General features: G+C 39.1%; 2 protein-coding genes across 4 annotated transcripts; both read left to right on the top strand.

The window, feature by feature from the left end:
• Positions 1–1,196: 1,196 nt before the first annotated feature.
• On the top strand, positions 1,197–7,583 carry tmed2 (transmembrane p24 trafficking protein 2). Of its 2 annotated transcripts, XM_032570057.1 has the most exons (5): positions 1,197–1,553; positions 4,840–5,032; positions 5,156–5,173; positions 6,025–6,132; positions 6,240–7,583. In XM_032570057.1, exons 1-5 carry the CDS (start codon positions 1,374–1,376, stop codon positions 6,362–6,364), a joined length of 624 nt encoding a protein of 207 aa, XP_032425948.1. In that variant the 5' UTR covers positions 1,197–1,373; the 3' UTR covers positions 6,365–7,583. The 2 variants fall into 2 exon arrangements, with proteins under 2 accessions (XP_032425948.1, XP_032425949.1); XM_032570058.1 differs by lacking the exon at positions 5,156–5,173 and having other exon boundaries at positions 1,200–1,553.
• A 5,351-nt stretch (positions 7,584–12,934) lies between these two features.
• LOC116723822 (uncharacterized) lies at positions 12,935–24,646 on the top strand. 2 transcript variants are annotated; one of them, XM_032568993.1, is made up of 8 exons: positions 12,935–18,145; positions 20,953–21,101; positions 21,205–21,246; positions 21,364–21,405; positions 21,896–21,958; positions 22,159–22,242; positions 23,803–23,934; positions 24,065–24,646. In XM_032568993.1, the coding sequence occupies exons 1-8, from the start codon at positions 18,111–18,113 to the stop codon at positions 24,343–24,345; spliced, it is 828 nt and encodes a 275-aa protein (XP_032424884.1). In that variant the 5' UTR covers positions 12,935–18,110; the 3' UTR covers positions 24,346–24,646. The 2 variants fall into 2 exon arrangements, with proteins under 2 accessions (XP_032424884.1, XP_032424881.1); XM_032568990.1 differs by lacking the exon at positions 12,935–18,145 and having other exon boundaries at positions 19,409–21,101.
• Positions 24,647–25,996: the final 1,350 nt, after the last annotated feature.

Raw genomic sequence — 25,996 nt, 5'->3', positions numbered from 1 at the left:
CACTAAATCCAAATAAACCTTTCCCGTTTTTGGCCCTTCACCAAGTGTATGATATCATGTGAGTAGAGGATTATGTGAAAAATAAAGAACATTCTATTCTATTCTATTCTAAAGAAGAAGTTTATTTTGTAGCACATTTTCAGCAACAAGGCAGTTCAAAGTGCTTTGCATGATTAGAAGAAAAACCAAAAATAACAATGCAAGCACAACAAAAGAAAGGTTAGCACAGTAAAAAAAAGGAAAACTACACCATAAATGTTCCAGTTGATATTAATCAGAGGTAACTCTAAACAGGCGAGTTTTCACCCTTGATGAGATCAGAATGAGATCAGAATTTAAATGAGATCAGTGAAGTATAAAACTAAATTTTGGTTCTCCATGATGTCGTGTAAACACAAAAATACAGCCATAAAACACACAATCAACAATCAGCATTTAGCAAAGTGCTATTGCTACGTTTTCATTGATTATGTTTCAAAAGCAACTCAAAACGGTGGTTTAGATTTAAAGGCGCTTAAGAGACTAACTGCTGAAAACAAACTGAGAAGCAGGCAACACGTTGCAATTTTGATAATAAATTGACAAAGATGCTGTTTGTGTGGCCACCTGATATTAAAAGTGCTGTGAAAATTATCTGACCCCTACAAATTGCTGTTTTTGGTCATGCTTAAATATCTCAGATGATCAAGAAAATGTCAATATCTAAGACAACCTGACTAAATACAACACGTGATATTCATTCAATAATTACTTTCAAGGGAAAAGAAATCCAAATGATCCTGCTCATCTGAGATAAAATAATTGTCTTGTTGTAAAATCACACCAGCCGGACATATGAAACAAACGAACAAAAAACACTTAAATAGAAGTCAGAATTTTTTAAGTAATTTGAGTTACGATTATTATTCTTTTCCCTTTTAAGAGTGAACTTGAATAACAAAACACAAGAATATGACAAAGACTGTTCATCAAGTCAGACCCTAATTTGAAAGGCATTTATCAAAGAACATTGTGTTGTTTAGGTTTTGCATGCTAACTTGCTTTTTAATCATGACTTACATTAGATCACACTGAATGTATTCAAGACTTTCGTCTGAATTCTTTCGATTGTGATTTGGAAATTAATTCTCGTCTAAGTTGTGAAGTGTCTCATCCTGAGGCGCTGCCGTAAAGATTGGCCCTTACAGCTTGCCGTTTAATAAACCGTACGTGGCAGTCAGAGAGCGGAACACGGCTGTAGAGAGGAGCTCCTTCCCTGTTCCAACTGTCCGCTCCTGGAAACACGGCAGTTTTCCTGTCTGTTCTGTAAAACAACAAGAAAAAAAGGGAGACACTCCTTATAGCGTTGGTGTTTCCAGCACGTCGTTTCAATTATGTTTACCATCTCAGAACTTGTTGTCTTGCTGGCCGCTCTGTGTGCTACCGCGTCCGGCTACTTTGTTAGCATAGATGCTCATGCTGAGGAGTGCTTCTACGAGCGGGTCAACTCTGGCACGAAGATGGGCCTCATGTTCGAGGTGGCCGAGGGAGGCTTCCTGGACATCGACGTAGAGGTAATATGTTTCTTCGAGTGCGTCCAACCATCAAAATCGTGTATTGTGTACGAAATGGAGCTATTACTACTTCAAACTCCGAGCTGGATCGACAGGCCCTGTGCTAACGTTAGCTGCTAACGACTAGCCGTCTCGCTGTGAAACGTCACCTGAAGTAAAGTAGCTATGATCCGGATTTATTCGTGGCATTTTAGTCATTTGTAAGATATTAATATTTATCTCGTTGTATATATCTCAAAATGGCCGTTGTGGTTAAGACATTGCAAGGGCGATGCAGGGTTGATAAATTGGATGCAGCTTTAGCATTATATCTGGCTAGGCTACCATATCATACAGTATTTAGGAGTATATTTTGAATTGTAAGTTTAAAATAGAGTTGAGCTTTGATTCCACAACTGTTCTAGAGATCTGCTTCTAATTAAAATAGCCATATATATATATATATATATATATATATATATATATATATATATATATATAAATTTTTTATCCCCCTGGCAGCTGCCATATGCCTTCCTCTCAATGATTTGGTAAAAATTGAGTCAGGGTTGCCAGGTCTCTCAGGAGAAGCAAGCAGAAAGGTCTTCGAAATCAGACATGAAAGAAACGACACCTCTGGAAAAACAACAGTTTATTTCGCATTTTGTCACAAATAAACTCTTTAAAATAAATTTTGCTTAGTAACCTGACCTGGCAGCTGACCCACCCACTGGGTTCACCTGCTTGTTCCTGCTCTGGGTCAGTAAGACCTTCTTTATCCAGTCGTTCGTTTTTACATAAGAAAACATTTGATAATGTTAGCTTATATACATTCATTAAATTGTGATGGTTTTCTTTTTGCTTGAGCAAATGCATAACCATGTGCTAAATGAATAAACAACAAAAAAAGAAGCATGCAGACTAATGGATTCCACAGATCGATACATGGCAATGCTGAGCTCCAAGAGCTCAGCATTGCTCTATTAGCAATGCTGATAGAGCATTGGATATTAGAGTATACTTTTGAAATCTTGCCTCTCTGCTGAACAACAGGGCTGTGCTGTTTCTGGTGTTTTTTATTTGTGGCGTTTATTGAAGGGAGAAAAAAATATTACAAATGGGACATTTTTAACTCTCCTGTTTTTGAATTTTGCACAGCCAGCGGTACCGGATTGGCAGGCTCCGTGTTTTTCCTTGGGGAGTGAAGATCTCTACTTTTGAAAGTTTGAGATTTTCTAACAGAGGCCACCATGTCCAACTCCATGTTGAGATTAAAATGTCAAAGAGAAAAACAGAGCAACTGTCCTCTACTCCATTTAACCATTTTCTTCTTCTTCAAAAAAAAAAAAAAGTAACTCCCTCTCACAACATGAATGACTCTCATCCCTCAATATGTCTTGATGCAGTTTCATGAAAACTTTCATCTCAGAACTTCGTGTCTGACTTTTTCATTCAGTGTTTAAGTGTATACATAAGAGGCTTTTAATGGTGCAATCAGAGACTGATTAGATTTCTTTTTGTTTTTTTACCTACATCCCCCAGAATGCTGTGCGGTTCTGGATTGGTATTCTGTGAACAATCTATAAATTGAACATTAAACTTTCTATGAGACGTATTATTGCTCATATCACCTGTGTATTGTGATGTATTATTGATTTATTGTGCAGCCCTAATACAACAATATATTTGGTTGAAAGTGGCTGAGTTTGTTGTTGAGGAATCTGAATAAAAATATGAACAGTTTGATAAAATGGTTTGATCGATTTGGAGGGTGTTTAGAGACAATTCAGTTCACCGGTTGCACTTGAATGCATCGCAGCTATGCACAGGTGGGAACACCTGTCGTTGAATGGACTCCCATGGACGCAGTACATGCTCTGATATGAGATTCCTACGGCTGGTTGAATGCAGCAGGCAGCTGGATTTTCACTTTAGACTCGTTTTTCTTGGTATAAAAGTGACGTTTACATTACAAAACGCTGACCTGAAGCTTTGGTTCGGGTCAACTAAAGGACATCATGCTCAGCTGAAAAGGCTATGTGGAACGTTTTTGTTAGAAATACATAAACTGTTTCACTCTTTGGAGGTGATCTTGTAGAAGCTTCAAAGTGAGATTTAGCTCGTGGAGTCCTCTACTCATTTGAAACGAGTAGAGGATCAATATGATGGCATGTAATGATTCCTGATTTGAGTTCCTCCCTCTGATAAAGTGATCAATTTCTTACCCATTTCCATTAGTCATAATTTATTAACCAGAGTTGCATCTATGCTGATTGGTCTATATTTATAAGATGTTAAAACTTGGAATAAATTGCTATTTAAATATGCTGTTGTTAAAATATTCTGTAATTGTAACCCTCCATTGTACTCCTCCTAATACTGCATGACACCGGAGTGCAATATTCATGTCGCAATTGACTGGTTGGAGTAGTAGTTGTTGGCCAATATATGCCAACTATTGGGAACTTGCATCTTTTATGTTACTGTAATGCTTTACCAGTTGGACAGTCTATTGGGAGCAGATGCTCTCATCAGATAGAGAAGACATTGCACAAAATGCTTAATGACACAGATCGATGGAAGTGCAGATTAGGAGAAATATAGACACTGTCATCATATTATCGCAAGAGTGAGAGACCACAGGCTCTGGTTAAAGCTCACAAGTACTTCTTTCTCCTCTCTTAAGATTTGGATCACCAGAAATCCAAATAATGGCATTTATGTCTAAGGCGTAGCAGCGATGGATAGTGGTGTTACATGGGTAAAAGTTTCACTACTTCACTTTTTTCCCTGTTATTTTCTTTTAAACCTTCCATAAAATGTAAACATTACTGATGATCTATTTTGAGATTCTAGGTGAGTGGGCCTTTATTTGAAAGTGTTGTTGTGCTTTTGTGGATGTACAATGGCAATAAAAATAGTCAAAAAAAGAATTTACCAGATATCTGCTCCATACAGGGTTTCATAAGCCTGGCGGGCCACCAGGCCTTGCTGCCCCCACCAGGCTGTGTTGTTTTTATTCATTATATTTGTTTGTACACCAGTAACAGTGATGGCAAACAAAGACGGGTTAACAAGTCTCTAGTTAGTGAAACGGTTGGAAGCACAATGGCAACATAGTGTGGTCAGTATGCGAATGCGTAGGGAGACTGAGGTCAGGTGTTTTTATTTCACACAATTTGAGTTTTTTTTTTTTTTTGTTTAACTCAAACACAGTGGCGCCCCCTACCACCGGGCTTAGCAAGTTTTCTGGGTGAAACTCTGCACCCTTTCAATAGTTTTTACCCAGATATCGTTCTCTCTTCAGATAACGGGGCCTGATGGTAAACAGATTTACAAAGGAGACAGAGAGTCCAGTGGGAAATACTCTGTGGCTGCACACATGGACGGAACCTACAAGTTCTGCTTCAGCAACAAGATGTCCACCATGACGCCCAAGATCGTCATGTTCACCATCGACATCGGAGAGGCGCCGAAAGGCCAGGACATGGAGACGGAAGGTACTCGGATCGGCCACGTCTGACTACATGGCCCGTCTTTCGTGATGCTGTTTCTATTTTAAAGATTTGATCTTTTGAATTTCTTTCTTGACTTTACTTTGGGTAAATTTCCCTCCTTTCTAGGTGGTGACGGCTGGGATGGTAGGAAAAAGAAAAGGGCAGAATAAGTGAAAACTGTCATATGAAGTTTGCGATGCACCGTGGAGTTTTCTCTAACCAGTCTTGTTTTCATGTTATAAACTAATATTACATGTTGTTTGCAACGGAGGCAGCCTTAATGTTTGGTTTTTTTGTTTTTGTTTTTTAACGGTTTGACTGTTTGCACTGTGAGTATCAGAGAAATGGTGTGCTATGAAAAAGTATTTGCTTCTTTTATGGATTTCAACGGGTTTAGCTCGTCTTTCTTGGTTACTAAAGAGTATCGGACAGAAATGAACCGATGAACATGAACTGTCAGTTTAAGGTTACTTTGCAGCATCTCGATCTGCTTTAAGTGCACACAGTGACCGAAACACTCAGAAGCCTTCCGTTTTGCTTGGGTTGAAGCTGCTGCATAAACTCCTGAACACTTGTTTACTTCAGGATTTTTCTTCTAGAGAGAGAAAAAATATCATGGTTTCACCTCTTGAAGCTTGTCATTCATGTCTTAAAGCGGCAAAGCAGCTCCAGACCATCATACTACCACCATCATGTTTCACTGTTTGCATGGTTCTCTTTTCTGAAAGGTGTCTGTCCATTTTGTATTTCTTCAGGTTATCCGAGTGTGATTTTTTAAAAATTTATTTATTTAATTTAAGTTTGCCAGCGGTCATTTAAATGTGAGGCAGAGGAAATCCGTAAGCGGGGCAAATACTCCTCCACCGAACTGTCGACGTAAAGGAATCGTGTCTCGGATGCAAGAAGGTTTTGCATGTGTCGCGTAATAGCCTGCCGCATGTCCTCTGTGCACGTCGTCCTTCTGCATTTAACGGCTCGCTCGCTGCTCGTTTCAGCTCATCAAAACAAGCTGGAGGAGATGATCAACGAGCTCGCCGTCGCCATGACGGCGGTGAAGCACGAGCAGGAGTACATGGAGGTCCGCGAGAGGATACACAGAGCGGGTAAGAACGCAATTCGAGAGCCGTTTGGTCTGATGAGTGCAGTAAAATTTATCCTCACGTCGCATCTGCTGTTTATTTTTTTTTTCTTCTTCTTCTATTTCTACTAGTTAACGACAACACAAACAGCAGGGTGGTCCTGTGGTCCTTCTTCGAAGCCCTCGTTCTGGTGGCCATGACACTTGGACAGATTTACTACTTGAAGAGATTTTTCGAAGTGCGACGAGTGGTGTAGTTCCCTCCATCCGTCCATCCCTGTGTGTCCTCCACTGTTCTTTTTTTTTTTTTTTTTCCCCCTCCAACACCAAGACAGTTATTTCCACACTGAAAGACAAGACTGGCCGTTTTGAGAAAAGCCAACACGTGATTTGATCTGATGACTTTTTTTTTTTGTTGTTGCTGCTGCTCTGTTACCTGCTTGATTCCCTCAATAATTGTATGTTTGGAAACAAATGGCCAAAAGAGTCTGCTTGTAGATGTCGGATTCTTTAGTTCTTTTCTTTCTCTTCTTGGGTTTACCAGTTTTTTTTGTCGAGGTTTGATTAAAATCTAGTTGAGCGCCGGTCACTTTCCCAGGAAGCGTTCGCTGGCGCAAACGGCCGAGGCTTCCGCAAGCGCAAACGCGAGAAAGATTTCAGGACGCGTGCGCGGAGTCACCACAGGGGGAATGTAGGATTTCAATTGGAACGCAGTCTCTGGGAGGTGGAGGGTTGTTCCTAGGGTCAAAGTTCACTAACTCCACTCCTCGTGTTTCGAAGTTTGAAGGATTCATATTGCAGCTGGTCTTTCTAAAAATAAATAAATAAATTTAAAAAAATGAGGCAACCTCTACCACTGTTATTGGATTGAAAGTGGAACATGCCAAAGGGGAACTCGGTGGACATTTTCATGGAGGTTCGTCTCTGCTCCCTGTGTATTTAACTAAATCCGACCAGGCCACTTGTTCACACACGTAGTATCTTTTTACACAGTTTAAAATGCGACTGCAGGACGTTGAGGGTCAGATTTTAACTGAGCTGTTTGGATGACGGCTCCAAAAAACAAAGTTGAATGAATGAAATCCATATTAAATGTTGACTGAGGGCGGGGTGGAAAGGGGGCGGGTGGGGGTTTGTACACTTAATATATTTTTGTTGGGCTTAGTTGCTTTTAGAATTCTTGTCAGGGTTTGGGTTTCGCAACAATACAGTTTTCAACAATATTCCATGTTTTGTTTCTGGAGCATGTTGAGTGTCATGCAGCCGTAATTCCTACGGTCACTGAACGCTGCGTGGAACGAAACATGCTCCAGTTTTGTATTGAAACAGTTCTGGCGACCTCGGCCTGCTCCGGACACAGTGTCTCCTTTTGTTTTTGTGACTGCAACAACAACCTGCTTCATGGGTCTGTACAAATGTAGGATGGCTTTCTGTGAACAAATGCCCCAGGTTTCATAATAAAGCCAATATTCTGTATGACTTTTTGTCTTTTTAAAACATCTTTTAGCAGTAAATTTCTAGGAAGAAAGATTTGCCTTTGTTTAGAGATGCACCAGCCCACTTTTTTCACTCGATACTGAACCTTGGATATCTGCATTGGTATCGGCCGATACCGATCTGATACAGAAAATTGGTTCTGAAATGACAAAACTTCTTTCTTTTTTTTTTTTACATAAATGTAATGAACATTTATCTGCTGCACTAGTACAGCACACATAAACAAGTTTGGTCAAGCATGTTAAAAAACACAACTTCATTTGTTCAGTCAACGCAATTAGGAGTAGAACACCCACTGTAAAATAAACTGAAACGGACAAAGACAGTCTGACTACTTTGGTCAAACATGTAAATATAAACTGCAGCAAAGCTTTTAAATGGTGCAGAAATGAAATTATGAATTTTAAATATATTGTAAAATAAAACATGATGTTGCTCAGATCACAGCAGCATTGAATTAGACGATAGATCTGCCCTTATGGCACGTGGTCACGATACCAGATCTGGAATATTTTTCAATATTGGGATGAATACTAATGTAGGATCGGTGTAGCTCTCCTCTTTTCACAGTTCCTGAGACTGAATGCCTGTGCTTTTATTGGTGCTTCATTGAGGAGGGGAAAAACCCCCTCAGTAATCCAAGTGGTTCTGTTCTTTTTTTTTTATTCTTATGACTTCCAGCTAAAGAAAAACCAGAAACGTTAAGATATGGCCCACAAAATCATGGACAGACTGTCCAGAAGATGCCCTTCAAAAGGAGAGTAGGTCACAAACGGTCATTGCTAACGATACCTAAAACATGAGGGGATAAGATTTTAATACTACTTTCTGGAAAACTCCAAAGATCAAATTGATGCTACAAAGTTCTCTGTTTTTAATTTTGGCACCATTTCCCAGTTGCTATTGACAGCATTATAATGTAACTGAACAGGACTGAAGGCTCATCAGCATGTCTACATAGGACAAAGACATTGTCCACATAAGAAAGCAGCAAAATCTGGACCCATGAGGGAACTCTGCTCCTGTTCCCTATCTTTGCCCCCAACAACAGTCAGTGCTGCCAGTAACAAAACACAAACACACAGCGATAAACGCAAGGCGACCTGTAGGAACCTCGTACACATCTACAAGTGCAACATCTCGCCTAACAGAAGAACAAATCAGAATTATAGTTTAATTTTCCATAAAAACACCTTAGGACACCTGAAATCTAAAAAAATAAATGTTAGTTTAAAGCTGGTTTAGTTTTCAGCTTTTGGATATACACTGAACTAACAAACTGCGGAGTTGAACTGAAAGTGAACAGGGGATGAAGTGACTAAGAATGAGCTGATTAAACCAGAACAATATGCTGAGTCACAATTGTCATCGGAATATCAATTTTTCAAAAATCGCAAAAGGATTGGTGGATGTAGCATTTGGTTATTTTATCATTCAAGACACTTGCATTTGAGCTCTTATCCAGATAACACATTGTCTGGTTGCAATGACTCACTGCTGTTAACGTTAATTTCCGTTGACAAAATGCTTAAGTTGACACGAAGTGACACCATTAGATAGTTCTCTGAATAGTTCAGTGCTGATTTTCTCAACAATGTGAGAGCAAATAAACCTATTAAGGTCATCAACATTTAAGTCTGGAAAATTGATACAACATCGGCTCTTTAATGGACCGAACCTTGCGGTACCAAGCATCTGACGTCTGTCCACCTGGATGAGAAGTTACCTACTGAAACAAAGAAATCCCAGTGCTTTATGTAAGATTCGAACCAGACGAGTACTGGACCAGAGAGCCCGACCCAACTCTCCAGTCGATTCAGTAACATGTCATGATCGACAGTGTCAAAAGCTGCACCGAGGTCCAACAGAACCAGAACTGTGGTTCTTCCACAGTCTGTGTTTAGATGAATGTCACTGAACACTTTGACTAGGCCAGTCTCAGTACTGTGGTGAGCCTAGAAACCAGACTCAAAAATGTCACAGCGGTTTGTTATCATTAGGAAGCTATTTAACTGTTTAAACAGCTTTTTCAATAATTTTGCTGATGAATGGGAGGTTAAAGGTCGGCCTCTCATTCTGCAGTAGTGATTTGTCCAGATCGTTCTCTTTTATCAGTGGTTTGATAATTGCTGTTTTCAAAGCACGGGGGGGAAAAACACCTGATGAGAGGGATGAGTTACTATTTTAATCAGATTATTTGCAATGACAGGCAGGACTATTTTAAGAAAATGTGTAGGAATGAATGGAAGCTTTAAGGAAAGGCTTAATGACCAATCCAAATTCTTTTTGAGATACATCTATGTTATTGTTATTCATCAAACGCTCATAGGCGTACCATTCACAACAGTGATGTGCGGTGAGGCAGTGTTGTAGACAAGACCACCTAACCTGAGACCAAGACAAGACCAAGACTTTTAGGGTCCGAGACCGAGTCAACACCAAGACCGGCGCCCCCACGCTACATGACACAATAAAATGTGAAACATGATCAAAATTGCTAATCAAATTGATCTGAAAGATTCACATTCCCATAAAAACACCTAGATATTAAATACTTAGAGCTTAAATACATTTTACCAATATTAAAAGCAGAATAAACTCTTTGTTCCTGCTTATCTAAAAAGATAACGCCCTGGGCATTTGCCCAAATCATTCATGTCAGAAATCAACACTGTCTGCACCATTAAACATAGCAATTGAGGCAATGCCCTGACGGTAAACAACGCTCAACTATGAACACTGACCAAAGAGCAACAAGCAAGAAGTAACCAAGAACAAGGAGCTCACCATGACTGTTCTCACTCTCCCTCCCCCTGCATGAAGCCAGGCAGCACAAAGCCGTAATGTCTTCCATCATGGCAGACACTACAGCTGCCACTTTGAACTAAAACAATCAAAGAACAATGGGCATGCTCTGCTTGCTCTTCTGTTCTTGTGTTTTATTTATTTGCTAATTAAATAAATATCAATGTATATAATTACTATCGAGTAACTGGCTTATCACATTAATATTTTTATCAACTCAGCTACGTAGAAGTAATGATTTATGTAGCAATGGAAACTGAGCTAATTGGACTGGATGTTTTCTAACTGAAAAATTACAACACAACAACAAATTTAGACAGCCTGGTTTGCTGAACAGATGATTTGGGAAAATATTCCACATGAAAGTTCGATCTTTTTATTTTTATTTTATTTTATGATTTAAAAAAAAAAAAAAACCCTCTTGATCCAATAAATTTTTAATATTTGATTAAAGACAGTAAATGTCAAAACATTTAAATATCCTTCAGCTACAGAATTTAAAAGAACAGATTATTTTCTATTTTTTGTGCGGTATTTATAAAGAAAAGAAAAAAAAACTTCAAGGGAATCTTGTCCAGATCAGAACAGAGCGCTTTACTGACATCTACTGGTGAAAAAACATATGGCGCCCTTAACATCTCTTCTTAATAGCATTCTACCGTAAATATTCAAATCCCTCGCTGGCCGACTGCTGAATTTCTTTTGAACGGATTCGCAAACGAGAGTGAAATTATTACCTGCTCCTGTGACCTATGGAGATTTTAACACCTAGGTAAGTTACAGTGTGTTTTACAGGGACACATTTCAGTAACTGCAGCTGTCAGATTAAGTTTCAATCCTAAAACTTTCATGTCATATATGACATGTTATATATGATGTGATAAATATCACTGGCTCAAAAGCAATTCATATTTTCATTGATAACTGGTCAAATGTTTTCTTTTTATACAGTTTTTTTCCCCTAGTTTCACAATTTGAAATAGAAAATACAAAATGTTTTTATTCAAACTTCAGAAGTTTTGTAGTTGTTCTGCTGAGGCAGTTACATCAATTTGTGACATCAACTCTAGGTAGCAGCCAGGAAAATATTGAACATTTGTTCCAGGATGTTTTATCATCATACCACATTGCTTGTCTGTGATTTGTTTGTCCAGAAATGGCCGTGAAAGAAACCGAAGAGCTGAAGACTCAACTTGCGGTGATGAAGCTTGACTTCGACAAGCGGTTTAAGGAAATGGACAAGGAGATTGTCAAATTGTTTCAAAAAACCAAGGCTCTGGAGCGAAAAGTGCAACAGCTGACCGAAAAGCTGAAGAACAAAGAGAAGGAAAAGGAAAGGCAGCTGGATTCAGAGCAGCCACTGAGTGAGATGTCTCTCCTAAAATGTTTCACCATAGGCTTCGGCATAGGCCTTGCATGTGTTGTAGTTCTCGAGACCGGTCTTGATGTCGAGATCGGTTTCAAGAGCATTTTTTGATGGTCTCGGGCATTGACCACTCAGGATTTTATTACAACTGCGGAAATATCATAAAATTGCCAGCATATTGTCCGTCTGAATTAGTTGCCTATTATTTAAATAGTTGAACAATCACGATTAACCCGATTTGTTGTTTCTGTCATGATTTGCGGTTGTAGGGGTGGTGAGGTGGACCCAGGTTGAAGTGAGAGAATTGACGATTTCATTCTCGTCAATTAAATTGTCAATTTAATTGACAATTAAATTGATGATTTAATTTGTCAATTAAATCGTTGTAGTTGACAGGGAATAACTACAGAGGTTGACAGGTAGTTACTCCCTGTCGACTACTTACAAACTACAATTAGGTGCTCAGAATCTGATCGGGCAACCTTTGCTGATACTGGAATGCTGGGGACATGTACAGTACAGACCAAAAGTTTGGACACAACTGTGTGTCCAAACTTTTGGTCTGTACTCAATACAGACCAAAAGTTTGGACACACTTTCTCATTGAATTCAATGAGAAGGTGTGTCCAAACTTTTGGTCTGAACTGTATGTCAGGAAGCGAGGGGTTTTGGTTTTCTGTGGGGTTTGTTTCTTTTCCCGCACCTTTTCCAGTCATCCACCAGAGGGAGCCAGGAGACCATCTTCTGGTGGGGCGGTTCCCAGGTGCTGATCAGAGAGAAGGACCTCGCTGCAGCAAACAGAAAGGGGCGGGGACAGACCTCTGGCAGTCTCATACCTTATTTGGAAATGGGGCCAATGCACACCGGAAGTGAAGGGGGCGCTACTTACCCTAACCCTAAATTCATTAGCATTTAATGAATTAAGGCAAAAAAATTTTTTAAATAAATAACCAAGATATTCATGTGTTTAACGTGTCCTTTGTGCCTTTTACCACTTAACAACAGATGAGTCAGTCAGCAGCAGCTCTAGTCGCTCCTGACCCGTCCTCTCCTAAGTGAAATTAAAGCTGTAGTACGTAACTTTTATTTAAAAAAATATTTTTTTTTACATATTTGTTAAAACTGTCATTATGTTGTGACAGCATGGCATGAGAGATAATCTGTGAAGAATCAATTTCCTCTGCTTTCTCCCAGTGCTATCCAGAAACAACCAATGAGAGGCAGGAGGCGGGTTTTAGGGCTGTCAGTCACAATCTCATGTGGCTGCTCCTCCTCCCTTCCCTTGCTCTGCAGCTAACGCAGCCTGTTGTGAATGCTCAATCTAGTTAGCATAGCTATGAATGATGGCAGTTAGACTATTTTCCAGCAACGATAAGTTGTTTCTCTGCCATTAGCACATTTAGTAGCAAGTGAATGAAGTTGATTGACAGCACTAAGACCCTCCTCCTGGTTGTGATTGGTTGTTTTTGGCCAGAACATAACCAGTAATAGTAATTCAGGGAGGAGGTGGAGGAGATTGATTGTATTCACAGATGATCTGTCTCATAACAAACTGTCACGACATGGTAACTTACCTTAAGTTTGCTTAACTTAAGTTAACTTAGCTTAAGCTAAGTTAAAAAAAACTAACAAAAAACGATTAAATCCAGCGAACCGGGTCAGAACCGTTTCAAACCCGTTAAAAAGGAAACCCTGGCATTGCTGTTGCTATGGTAACAGCTCCTCCCCACACATGTTGCTGCACACCATCAGTCAGCTGGCTTAAAGAATCCGTCGCCATGACAACAACTTTTGACTATTTCATTTGCACAAAAACCAGAAATCATAACAATGATTTACCGGCAGAAGCATCTGCTCCAACACACCTGAGTCAAATGAAGGGCTGTTAGCAGGTCAGTTCAGAGCTGATCCTGGTCTGTGGGAGTCAGGATGCATCTAAATGTTGCAGGACGGTAGGACTGGACCTGAGCACCCTTGGTTTAGTATTATTGTTTAGCTGTTAGCAGCTAACGCTAGCCAAAAAGGCGTAGCAAGAGGTGTCGGGTGGTTAACCGAACATTAAAACTGTAATAAAAAATCTGAAGGCCATTTGAGTAAACATTATTTAGCTGCGGAGTCGTTTTCTCGACGTTTTTGGCTTTAGACGGCATGATGGGGAAAGTGGCTGTGCTGGCCCGGTGGCTTGATCTATTGCGATCAAAGCTAACCCAAAATGTTTCTGTCTTTACACACTAAATAATGACATAGTGGCTGCTTTTTTATTCTTCATTAGTACATCATGTTGGTGACTGAAGCCTGTTATGGCGACTTCTACACATTTCTTCAGAAATAACTTTTAATGTTGTCCAGAATGTTGCTGTAAGCTGGCTGATTTCTAGAATACCCAATGACTATGTGGTACTTAATGTCTGAGTTACCTACTGTAAATTTCTTGTGTCTTAGCAGATGTCGTGATATGTCCCAGTGAGGCTTCCGTAGCCTGGGGGCAGACTGATGAGCATGCGCTGTACATCTAGTAGTTGTCAGTCACACAGAGTTCTACAAGCTGCAAACGGGTCTATGTGGAGTTCTTCATAAAGATAACCGTTCACGACAGCAGATAAGTAGCATTTCAAAAGCGCTTATGATATATAAACAATTGGTGTTAAGACATTTCAAAAAAAGCGGAAGAAATCCTATGTTTTTTTCAACAATAACAATATTTGTTGTCAAGCTGTTGCTAAGAGACGAGTGTGTTTTCTGGTAACGAAGTGAAAAAAAGTAAATCTCTGATTTTAACTTTTGAAAAAAATTTACCTACTGTAAATTTCTTGTGTCTGAGCAGATAAGTAGTATTTCAAAAACACTTATGATTTATAAACAATTAGAGTGTTGAGACATTTCAAAAAGAGCGGAAGAAATGCTATGTTTTTTGAACAACAACAACACTTGTTGTTAAGCTGTTGCTAAGAGACGAGCATGTTTTCTACAAGGGAATTTCACAAAACGGGGCAACATACGAATAAGACCGTCCCATACAGCTGGCATGGCTCGACTCAGGGATGATTGTAAAATACCCGACCTGTCAGCCAACTCGCGCTGGAATGTTCCGGTTGCAAGAAATCCTAGGGTAGAGAGAGAACTTGAACCGGAACCGGCAGTGCACAGTTCCTTCTAGTTTCCCTCTGTAACGCGGGGGGTCAGTTCCAAGCACAGCTCCGATAAAATTGCCCTGGGTCTTCATGTGCCATCAGGTCAGTGCGATCTCTGAACACACGCTCCCTCCGAATCCTTCTGCTGGCGATGTCCTCCAGAAGTGAAAAAGCTGCCACCTTCGACAATTACGCACACCTTTGCGCAGCTATTTATGCACACGCGTGATTGCCAACAACTTGTCCACTTCAAGAATAATCAAGCCTGACCTGTTTGGAGGAAAGGACGGCTGATCCAACCCTATTTTCTTCCTCTGTGAGAACGAAAGGAAACAATATGCATTTTCTGTGCTTCGGCGCACAGACCGATGCGCAGTTAAATCTTTATGTGACAAAAACTGAGGATATTTACTATTTACATTCGAGTGAGGTTTTCCCGGTCCTCTGTTTTTTGTGCAGTAGATTATTTTCTGAGGAGAAATTTGGTTTGGTTGTATAGTTTGCGTTTTAATTAATAAAACAATACAATCATGACATTGGATTCAATGCTCCTTTGTATGGAGTCAGATTTCAGTGTATTTAGTTGAGTTTTGACGCTTTGTAGTTTGATATTGTCCACAGAGAAAGCTTGCGTGGCTGCCGCACATTTTCACGCCAGCGACAAAGATTGCGTATATTTACGCAAAGTTAAATTTGAGAAAATCCTGTTTTTTGAACAATAACAATATCTGTTAAGCTGTTGCTAAGAGACGAGCATGTTTTCTTGTAACGACTTGAAACGAAATATACATTTGATTTTTACTTTTGTAAAAATTTACCTACTGTAAATTTCTTGTGTCTGAGCAGATAAGCAATATTTCCAAAGCGCTTATGATTTATAAACAATTATAGTGTTAAGACACTTCAAAAGAGCAGAAGGAATCCTATGTTTTTTGAACAATAACATTTGGTGTTAAGCTGTTGCTAAGAGATGAGCGCGTTTCCTGGTAAAAGAGTGAAGTAAACATCTGGTTTTTACTTTTGCAAAATTTTATATAATATATACAATATAGGAAATAGCGCCCCCTTCACTTTCGGAGTGCAATGGCCCCATTTCCAAATAAGGTATGAGACTACCAGAGGTCTGTCCCCGCCCCTTTCTGTTAGCTGCAGCGAGGTCCTCCTGGCTCCCTCTGGTGGATGACTGGAAAAGGTGCGGGAAAAGAAACAAACCCCACAGAAAACCAAAAACCCCTCGCTTCCTAACATACATGTCCCCAGCATTGCAGTATCAACAAAGGTTGCCCGATCAGATTCTGAGCACCTAATTGTAGTTTGTAAGTAGTTGACAAGGAGTAATTTTTCTTAAAAACAGTAAAAATTAAATTATGGGCATAAAAATAGTACTTGTTGTGAGTAAGCTGAAAACATAACAATGAATGTCAAATTATAATACAAAATTCTAATTTTCAAAAATTAATTTTGAATTTAAAGTGTATTGATTGAGCTGCAGATGCACTGTGCACACAAACCACGACAGGTACAAACAAAAACTTAAAACCAAAGAAGTGTCAGCACTTAAAAGTCACAAGTTCTGTTTCTTTTTCGTCAGATTGATCATTTTTAAACAGGCTTAATTATGTTTTTCTTGTGTCAGATTTTAAACTTTTCTCAAGTGCTGTAAGTTGCATCTGGTTTTGAACTCTTGTTGTTGAAATGTGCTATACAAATACACTTGATTGACCAATAACCCAATCAACTTTTGTGTTATCAATCCAATGCCGTCAAAACTGATGGTGATTATGTCACTGATGTGTTTGAAGAAGCTCTTCCAGGTACCGACATCCTGGCGTCGGGAGAAAAACTACACCAGCTGGAGTCCCAGCCACTTATTTCTCTTGACCTGGATGGTCTCTCAAATTTGCAGCTGGTACCATCCAAATTTGGGCCTGTGCCACAGGGCTCATTGATATCTTACCTGCGCCCACCTGAGAATGATGCTACGGTAGCATCATTCTGCACCACATGGCTCCTGTCTTCCCCTATCTTCCTTCGACGCTGTGTAGTCTTCCGAACATGTGTTCTGTGCCCACACTTGGTCAACTTATGCGTCTTCAAGTGTCACTGGAAATGTCTCGTGAAATAGAGGCCAGAACCAAGGAGCAGCCCAGATGTCCTGCGTGGGCACAGCTTCGACAACCAGGACTTACAGCTAACTGTTTCAGTGAATCTGACAGAGGAGGCGTCTGCTGCCACAGCACTGGCAGCTCGGATGATCTGCCGCCCTGAAGACTGGCCTGCAGATGGAGTCGGAGATGCTGGCAAACTACACTGAGATGTTGGGGGTCAACGTGTGGGACTGCGGGATTCATTGTTCGCCTTGACACATCGTGTATTGGCGCAACTCCAGCTGGCAGGGTGTATGACCCATCAGAACCACCCCCGTTTGGACTGGTGGAGGTAAAAATCAGTGTGAAGAAGGACGTGCCTCAGATTGCTCACCTCAAGATTCAGGATGGCTAAGCGATTCTGAGGCGTTCACACGCATATATGATATATACAAGGTCAGCTGGCAGTCACTGGACTGGAATGGTGCGGCTTTGTCACTGACACACTTACAACAATAACTGCTGAGCTGCTGTGGCGTGATGAGTCTTTCAGTGCTCAGATGAAATCTAAACTGGACATGTTTTACTTCAACATATTCATCAATGTGATTATGTCAATGTAAGAATTATAAAATATATAACTTACTTTTTTGTTCCTCTGCATTATGAATATTCAGACTGCCAGCTTAGTGAATCACTGTAAATAGTGTAAATTGTTTACAATTTACATTATTTACAAGAACTCGACACTTATGAAAACTTATGAAAAACACATAAATGTGCCAATTTCTTTAAAATGAAATTGTATAATTTTGGGGAAAAATCAGTTATTTTCCTGACTGTTACTGTCTTGGAACTTATGTTTTAAAAATGCTTTTTGATAAGGTTGTCTTAAATATTTGCAACTATTCTTGTTTTGCAGCATAATTGATATCAGTTTATAGCGTGCAGTCATAAAATGTTAACTTAAATAGTTATGGAGTTTTTTTTGTTTGTACCAGATATTGTAAATTGACTTGACTTGTGCTATATAAATAAATCTGACTGATGGAACTGTCATGTTTTTCTTCCCCAGTCACATCTCCTACGAATAGGATTATCCATATCTCCTGTTCTCATGATGGAGCGGCACTCCATTGGAATCTTCTGGAGGTGCTCTTGTCTGCAAAATCAGTTGGTTTTCTGCTTTATTATAGTATATGAATGCTGTACACCTCATGGTGGTCCTGGAAAGAAAGACAGTGTTTCTGGATAAAGAATAGTTCTATAATTTGCATCTGAAAAGCTTAACTAGCCAGGGTACCATTAGAAATTCAATTTTCACTAATCCCTCCAGCACAAACAGACGTTTTGATAAATGGTCACAAGGGAGCCTTGTGCAGTAAGTAAGTAACCCACATGTGTTTCCACTAATGGAAACACATTTTAGCAAAGTTTTTTCCTGCTGGATCAGTAGAAGGTGAATTTTACATTATGAAAGTTAAACATGACCTACTAAGTAATTGAACACACAGATGTTATTTTGCTAGTTAATATATAAAAGAAATCTAAAACCTCTTCCGATTTTTTCCAACCACTTTATGAATGGGAAAATATTGACAGAGAACATTGACAGCCAGTAACAAAGGAAATGGCAAGCAAACTTCTGGCTTTACCAAGGAAACTGTTAAACATCACTGATTACCGATCAGGGAAAGCAACACCACCTGTTAATAAATATCAATAAGAATTTGCGTGATCACACATAAAACTGTAAAGGACCTATCAGGGTGTTAGGCGACAACAATGAGGAAATACCTGTAGTTTAATATTGTGGGGGAAAAGCAGCAGATAACATTTGTTTAATCATTTCTGAGTTAAAGTTATATGCTGAATGCAGAGGCTGAGTTTCACTGCTAAGTTGTTGAAACTTTGGGCAGCGTTGAAATGAGAAAGCATAGAAAATGTGATGATTCTTACAAATACAACTGTAATTTATTGAGGTAGTAAGTGACTGACACCAACACCAGACTGGTTCCAACTCAGTTAGTGTTTTTCTGTGTATTTAAAGGACACTTGTTCTGCATTTGAACTTTCCTTTGCACAATAATGTGAATTTTTGTTTGCAGTTGTCACATTTTTAAATTTTCAAAACATTTTCAAGAGAAAATTCTTAGCCGAAATATTATCACCATGTTTGGCGTTCACAATTTAACTTTAGCATACAAAATTTTAAAAACCTGACATGTACATGTCTGCGTGGTAACTTAGACTTAGACTGACTTTATTGTCATTTTGCATGCACAGGGTGTATACAGAACGAAATTTCGTTGCATACGGCTCAGGACAATGTTTGAGGTTCCAATGTTATGAGGTTACTCCAGAATAAAATAAAATACAATATAAAATATAAATGTAAATATAAATATCCTAAATCACTTGATGATCGTAATTCCAGCAGACGCTGGCGATCATATGCTAACTTACTGAGTGGATGCAAAGTTTGTAGTGTTTTAGGCGGCGTATTTTGCTCAAATACTCGCAAGTTGTCGAGAGCCCATGCAGCCGCAGCCATACAGGGCGCCGCCATTTTGTAATAATACAGTCTCTTTTTTTTCTATGTCGACGTCTTTCATAGAATCCATAAAAAGCTTTTTATTGCAAAAATAATCTGACTGCACGGAAATAGCACTAGATTCTTTATGTTTTGCAGATTTTACACAAGATTATCTGGTTGTTTGGCAAAGAACATTTCCAGAAATTTCCCTGGAACATTAAAGGATATTTTTAGTGCTTTAGTGAGTTATAAGTTGTCAACAATGCTTCCAGTTAAGCCATAATTTACAACATAATAGCAAAACACTTTTTTAAAAAACCCTGAACTACATGTGACATGATACTTATATTCAGTAGAAATGGAGGAAGAAATGCAGGATGGGTCCTTAAACCACAGACTGCTGCACCATTGGACTATCACTCCATTAGATTTGTGGATTGCATAGTGTTTAAGAAGGATAGAGCAGTGATTTCCAATTGACCTAATCTGCCATGTACAGTCATCACATTCAGGAATGGGAGGTTGCCTCAGAAGATCACGTGATTGTGAATACTGGCAAGGATGAGGGAGCAGATAAAGATTTTTATTACCAAATGCGACAAATGCAGGTCAGTAGAACTCAAGCAATTAAGAGAGACATTACACCCATGTGACATAGCCTACACACCTTGGGCTAAGGCAGGGATGGATCTGTCTTCTTGGCACAATAAAAACTATTTGTGGACTGTTATTAAAATTAGAAGGTTGATAACCTGCTGAACACCTAAAGGTACAGTGGTCCACAAAATGAAGGCACGCTTTGCTTGGCAGGGGATTGCTGATGTGCTCATCTCTGATCACGGGCCACGATATATCACACAAGATTAGAGTGTTAAGCCAAATTTTTTTTTTATCAAATTTTGCCATTTGAGGTGACCAGAGATGGTGTGAAATGAGTGGAAATGGACTAACCACAAAAGTGCATGGGACATTAAGATGTGCTGAACTGAAATGTTTATGAAGAGTTTTCCTTTAAATGTTCTGACCTCGTTGAAGGGTTTTCATTCATTACTTGCCATATCCATGGAAACACTATAGGGTTACAATTTACAATTTTATTTAGATACACATTAAAAAATCATCTTCCAGCAAACAGGTAACGTATTGTTTATGATCCAAGATTGATTTTTTTGTTAACAGGACAAGTCTAAAGTAACAAGTCTTATCAGCTCATGTGTGACAAAAGACTAGAATAATAATTAGTCAGCAACAATAAAGTCCAAGATAAAGACTCGAGAACTTTATCAGGCCCACACAGAGGAGTTGACTTCCAGAGACCAAAACTGAGGCTGGAAATGATCATGTTTTTTCCAGTGCTGCTGATAGTCTGCACTGTCTCTGCAGCTCAGCTTCAAGAGTCTGACGACATTATTTCAAATTTAAGGCAAACTGAGGCACAAGTAGGAGAACCAGACCATGACTCTGCTACCCAGCAGACCCACACACAGGACATCGATGCTGTTCTGAGAAAGATGGCTGCCTGGTTGGCTGGATTGAAGGTGGAGGTGAAGCACTTACAGAGAGAAAATGAAGGTATGTTTACAAAGAGAGTTATAGCATTTGGAAATACAGTTTTTCATTGATAAAATGCTCATATAAAATGTTGATTGTTTTTTTTATTTGTCGTTACAAACAGCAAAGACAAAAGAGCTGTATTCACTCAACCAACAGTACCAAGGTACTGACCTGTAGTAGACAATTTCCAAAAGTTCAATTAAAAAGGTAACTTTGAATATATGATAGGCATGTACTTGTCAACTATGACATTGTTTTTGTCATTGTTTTTTTACTTTAGCACAGGAAAGACAGATGAAAGAACTGCGGCAACAGAACCAAGGTATCTCTTTTTTTTCTGCAAGGGAAGAAGCAATAGAAATGAAAAAGAAAGAATATATAATAAAGAGAAAGAGGCGAGAAAGAGGTTCAAAGGAAAAGGAGATAAAAGTAGAGGACAGAAATAAGGGTAGAGAGAAATACGAGTCAACGCCTTGGAAGTTTACTTCCAGACCTGCAGAAACAAAACCAAGAAACCACAGCAACAAAAGACGTGTGTATATAACAATTCCAAGTATAACATCACTGAAAAGTACATGGTACTAGTTAATACAAGATGTATTTACAGCAGTGTCTCTCAATTTCTCAAATTAGCAATAGCCTAAGAAAAATAAGTTCAAAGACCCTTTCTGGGTTTGCATCCCCCGAGCTCATACATTCATACAATAAATGTAAGACATGGCGAGACTCAGTAAGGATACAAATCAATAATTTAGAGCAAATACTCTACAGATAATGTCTTACTTAAGTCTTTGTTTTTCCATTCATTTCAGTGCAGGCAACAGAACTGGCTACTGTTAAAGCCAAGGCAAGCTTCACCGAAAACAGAGTGGAAGGTTAGTAATGTTTGAAGAAAACTTGTCATGACATCACTCACTTTCATGTCAGTCCCTCTGACACTCCCTGTCATTTGCTAAAACTTATTGTTATGTTCATGTAATAAATTTTAGACATGGGAAGACATTAGTAAGGAAACAAACCAATTACGGCATTGCTCTTATTTCACACCAAATCTTTGGTTTTCCTTTCATTTCAGCTCAGGCAGCAGAACTGGCTACTGTTCAGGCCAAGGTAGACAATGCTGAAAACCAAGTGGAGGCTCTGAAGAGAGAGGGAGAAGGTTTGTGAACTCTGAAGAAAACTTGTCATGGCAACACACTACACTGTTTTTATCTTCTCAAGGACTTTGCACTGATTTCCATTAATTTTCATTCATTTCTACTGCATGCCTTACCATTTCCAGTTGCTTTACCTACCTAGTCCCAAACCTAACCCAAACTCAACTCACACGTTATTGTAAAACCTAATACTTAACCCAAAATCATCACTTCTTTTTATGGGGCCCACTCTTTGTGCCCCATAAGGAGTAGCAGGTCTTCACACAGTGCAGTGTTTGTGTAAAAAATTTACTTTACAACATACACACACCCCCACAAACAAACAAGGCCTACACACACATGCTCAAACTTAACCACACATACATTTGAAATATAAAGAACATCATTCTCAGAACAGTGTTTTGATGATTTAATGAAAAAAGGTGAAATACAAAAACTTACAGAAAACCACAAGAGCCAGGGCAGAAGACAAAATAATAAATCCAAAGAACATCCAGGCAAGCAGACCCAAGGAGAACAGGGAGTAGAACGGGCAAGTGAAGGGAGTAGAAGACAAAAGGATCCGGTGAGGAGTGACTGAAAATGAGAGGCTGAAGCATTGGAGAGGTTGGATGCTGAGCAAAAGACCTGGGCTGATTAGCCAACTGGTTGCAGGTGTGAGTGGAGGGAGAGAGAAGCTGGCACAGGGGGTGAGGGAGAGTGCACACAGGTGAGCAGAAAAAAAATCTAACACTGGTCTCAAACTCCAGTCCTCGAGGGCCACAGTCCTGCAGTTTTTAGATGTGCCACAGGTACAAAACACTGGAATGAAATGACCTCCTCCTTGTGTAGATCAGTTCTCCAGAGCCTTAATGACCTAATTATTCTGTTCAGGTGTGGTGCAGCAGGGGCACATCTAAAAGTTGCAGGACTGCGGCCCTCGAGGACTGGAGTTTGAGACCCCTGATAGACTGAAGAACAATAAAACTAGGCTAGCAAAGAAAAACCATAAGCAAGAAATATAACTAGAAACAGGAATAAGACAAATCTAATCAAAATAAGAAACTAACGCAGAAATAATGAAACTAATATCAAATCAAACTACAAAACAACCTAACTGTCTGGGATCCTGACACCATTATCCTTAGATAGCTACTAAAAACTTTAGAACATTCTATGTACTATTATAGTTCTTAGCTTCTGAGGTAAAATTAGCACTTTCTGCATTAATTATTAGAATGACTCAAAATGGCAACCACACACTGCACAGGACGAAACAATGTTTGAAATGGTTGTTTTTTAGGTTTTTTTACACTTTTTTTTTTCTTTTACACTTGCTACGTCGCAGGCTATCTGGTACTGTCTGCCTTTCCATCACTTTTGGCTAAAAGTATTTGAAGGCATATCAAGATGCCTAAGAAGATAAAAAATGTAAAAAAAAAATCAAATATCTTTTGTACATGTTAATTCGATTTATCATGTTAGTAGGCCTGTTAAAACAATATTTATTGTGACAGTTGTTAAGGTGTTTATTACTTATTTTCCCTGCTGTAATTTAATGATGTTCCATTTCTGTCTCTCAGCAAAACGTCTGGCTTTCTCTGCCTCTTTTTTGGCATTGACTCCAGGAGACTTTGGACCATTCAACACACACACAACTCTGGTCTTCAGACATGTTGTTGCTAATATTGGAAGTGCCTACAACCCACATACAGGTGCTGCAATTTACGACTTGTATTTTGCATTTACATGTGCTCACAATTGCAACATACTGTAAATGTGGTAAATTTGTTCTGATAGGAAAGGTAAGAAAAAGCTTACATATCTGGCCATGATGCTTCACAGGGCTGTTCACTGCACCAGTGAGAGGAGCGTATCACTTTGAGTTCTACATATATGGACATGGTTCTTCAAACCCTACATCTGCTGTGCTGGTCAAGAACGGAGAGCAGATCTTCACAGCATGGTCAACTCAGCCTGCAGGTGGACAGAAGACTTCTAATGGTGTCACGCTGCTGTTAGATGTTGGAGATGTTGTATTTTTGCGCATGTGGGCTAATTCAAGAATTCATGACAATCCAGATCGTCACAATACTTTTAGTGGTCATCTGCTTTTCACCATGTAGGCATCTAGCAGGATTTTTATCATGATGTGTAATGGGAACAAGGTCCAACTCACTATATAATTGATATATGTTATTCCTAATTTTCTGTGTATATTGAGAAGTTGGAAAAGTACATTAACAGGAGTATATTTATGTGATGTGTTCATGTGTGTTAATTAATTATATTTACGTTTTTGTAGTGTGCATTTACAAAAACGTAAAAACTGCATTCAGGATGGCTACAGTTTCTCAACTTGTTTTTAAATGATTGTTTATATCACCTCTACCTCTTCTTCTTAATGGCAATAAAGAGTTCATTGAACTGCTGGTGTGAAGTCAGCTTAAATGCAAATCTTTAAAGTTGCTCTTGTTACAACTCCACGTTTGTTCCACTTGACACCAACACCACCGTCGAACTAAAATACACCATAAACTTAAGTGAGATGGTGTCATGAGTACAATAACGACATAAAAAATGATATAAATACATATAAACATACCTCGCCGGCTGACCCTTTTTTCGAGGTAGAAATGAGGTTATTAAATGAATTCTTTAAACTTAAATGACTTTACAGTCACTTGCTAACGTCATGCTTTCATACCAAGTGCATCTTCTTTCTGGTGCCCCAGCGAACATGCTGGATTCAATCCACTTCCTACTTAAGCTTCTCAAAATAAGAGTCAAAATCACAAAAAATATGAATAATACAAAATAAAACATGTAAACTAAAATTACGGCAGTAGAAGCTTAACTGGAGAAATTTGACTTTGTATGGCGACTTAACTTCTGCATCCAGGAGGACTTTACCTTGAGACAGAAGGTAGAAATGAGTCACGTGACTTTGCATAACAGCCACAAGATTGACCTGTAGACAGACTGATGATGGTTCACTTGAGCCAGTTAGTTTTACAACCTTGCATTCACTATTTTGTACCTTGCTCTTTTTATTGGTTATTCATTTTTTTACGATTCTATACTTGTTGAAGGCCAAAGAGACTGGGATAGTTGGAGGAAAGGTTGAACAACCCTTCTCAAATTGACCCTCTTTCTGTTGAAGTGAGAATCTGATTTTCTCCCGTTTTAAGCAGGACATGATGTCAGTCGATGGATGTAAATGCGCAGAAAATTATTATTTTTTATTTATGAAGAAGTGGAACTCCTATGCATTGTAGAAGAAGAGGGCAGTGAGCCAAACATGTTGCATAATTGTCATGGAAGACTCTCTTTTCTCATAGTTTCAGCCTAAACATAAACTCAGCTAGTTCTGTGAATCTGTAGGCTTACGGCGCGTCAACATGGTCGCCTCTGCAGATGAAGGCATTTCTGTAGCATTTCCTGACACTGGTGATTCTCTCATAATATGCCTAAGAAGATTTGAAAACATGTTAAGCTGAAATCCACTGATGAGGTTCTGATAATAGTTAAGAGTATTCATATCTGTACCTGCTGTCCGCAACACACAAAGCTCTAAATATTGGTCATCTCGATGTCCATGTTTGTCACAATAGACACAGTAATTCTTCACATGCCTCTTTCTCTTCCTATTATGCAAATATAATAGGCATTTGGTTCTCTCATTCTGCTTTGGTTTAATAGCTCAAAGTTGAAGAGCATTGGATGGAAAACTAAATCATGAATTTTAAGCTTGACCTTCAAGGAGTGAACATTTTT

This window comes from Xiphophorus hellerii, chromosome 8 (assembly GCF_003331165.1).
Source record: "Xiphophorus hellerii strain 12219 chromosome 8, Xiphophorus_hellerii-4.1, whole genome shotgun sequence".
Classification (NCBI taxonomy): domain Eukaryota; kingdom Metazoa; phylum Chordata; class Actinopteri; order Cyprinodontiformes; family Poeciliidae; genus Xiphophorus; species Xiphophorus hellerii.
Note: the sequence above shows the minus strand (reverse complement) of the source record. Positions and strands in the feature narration are given on the sequence as shown.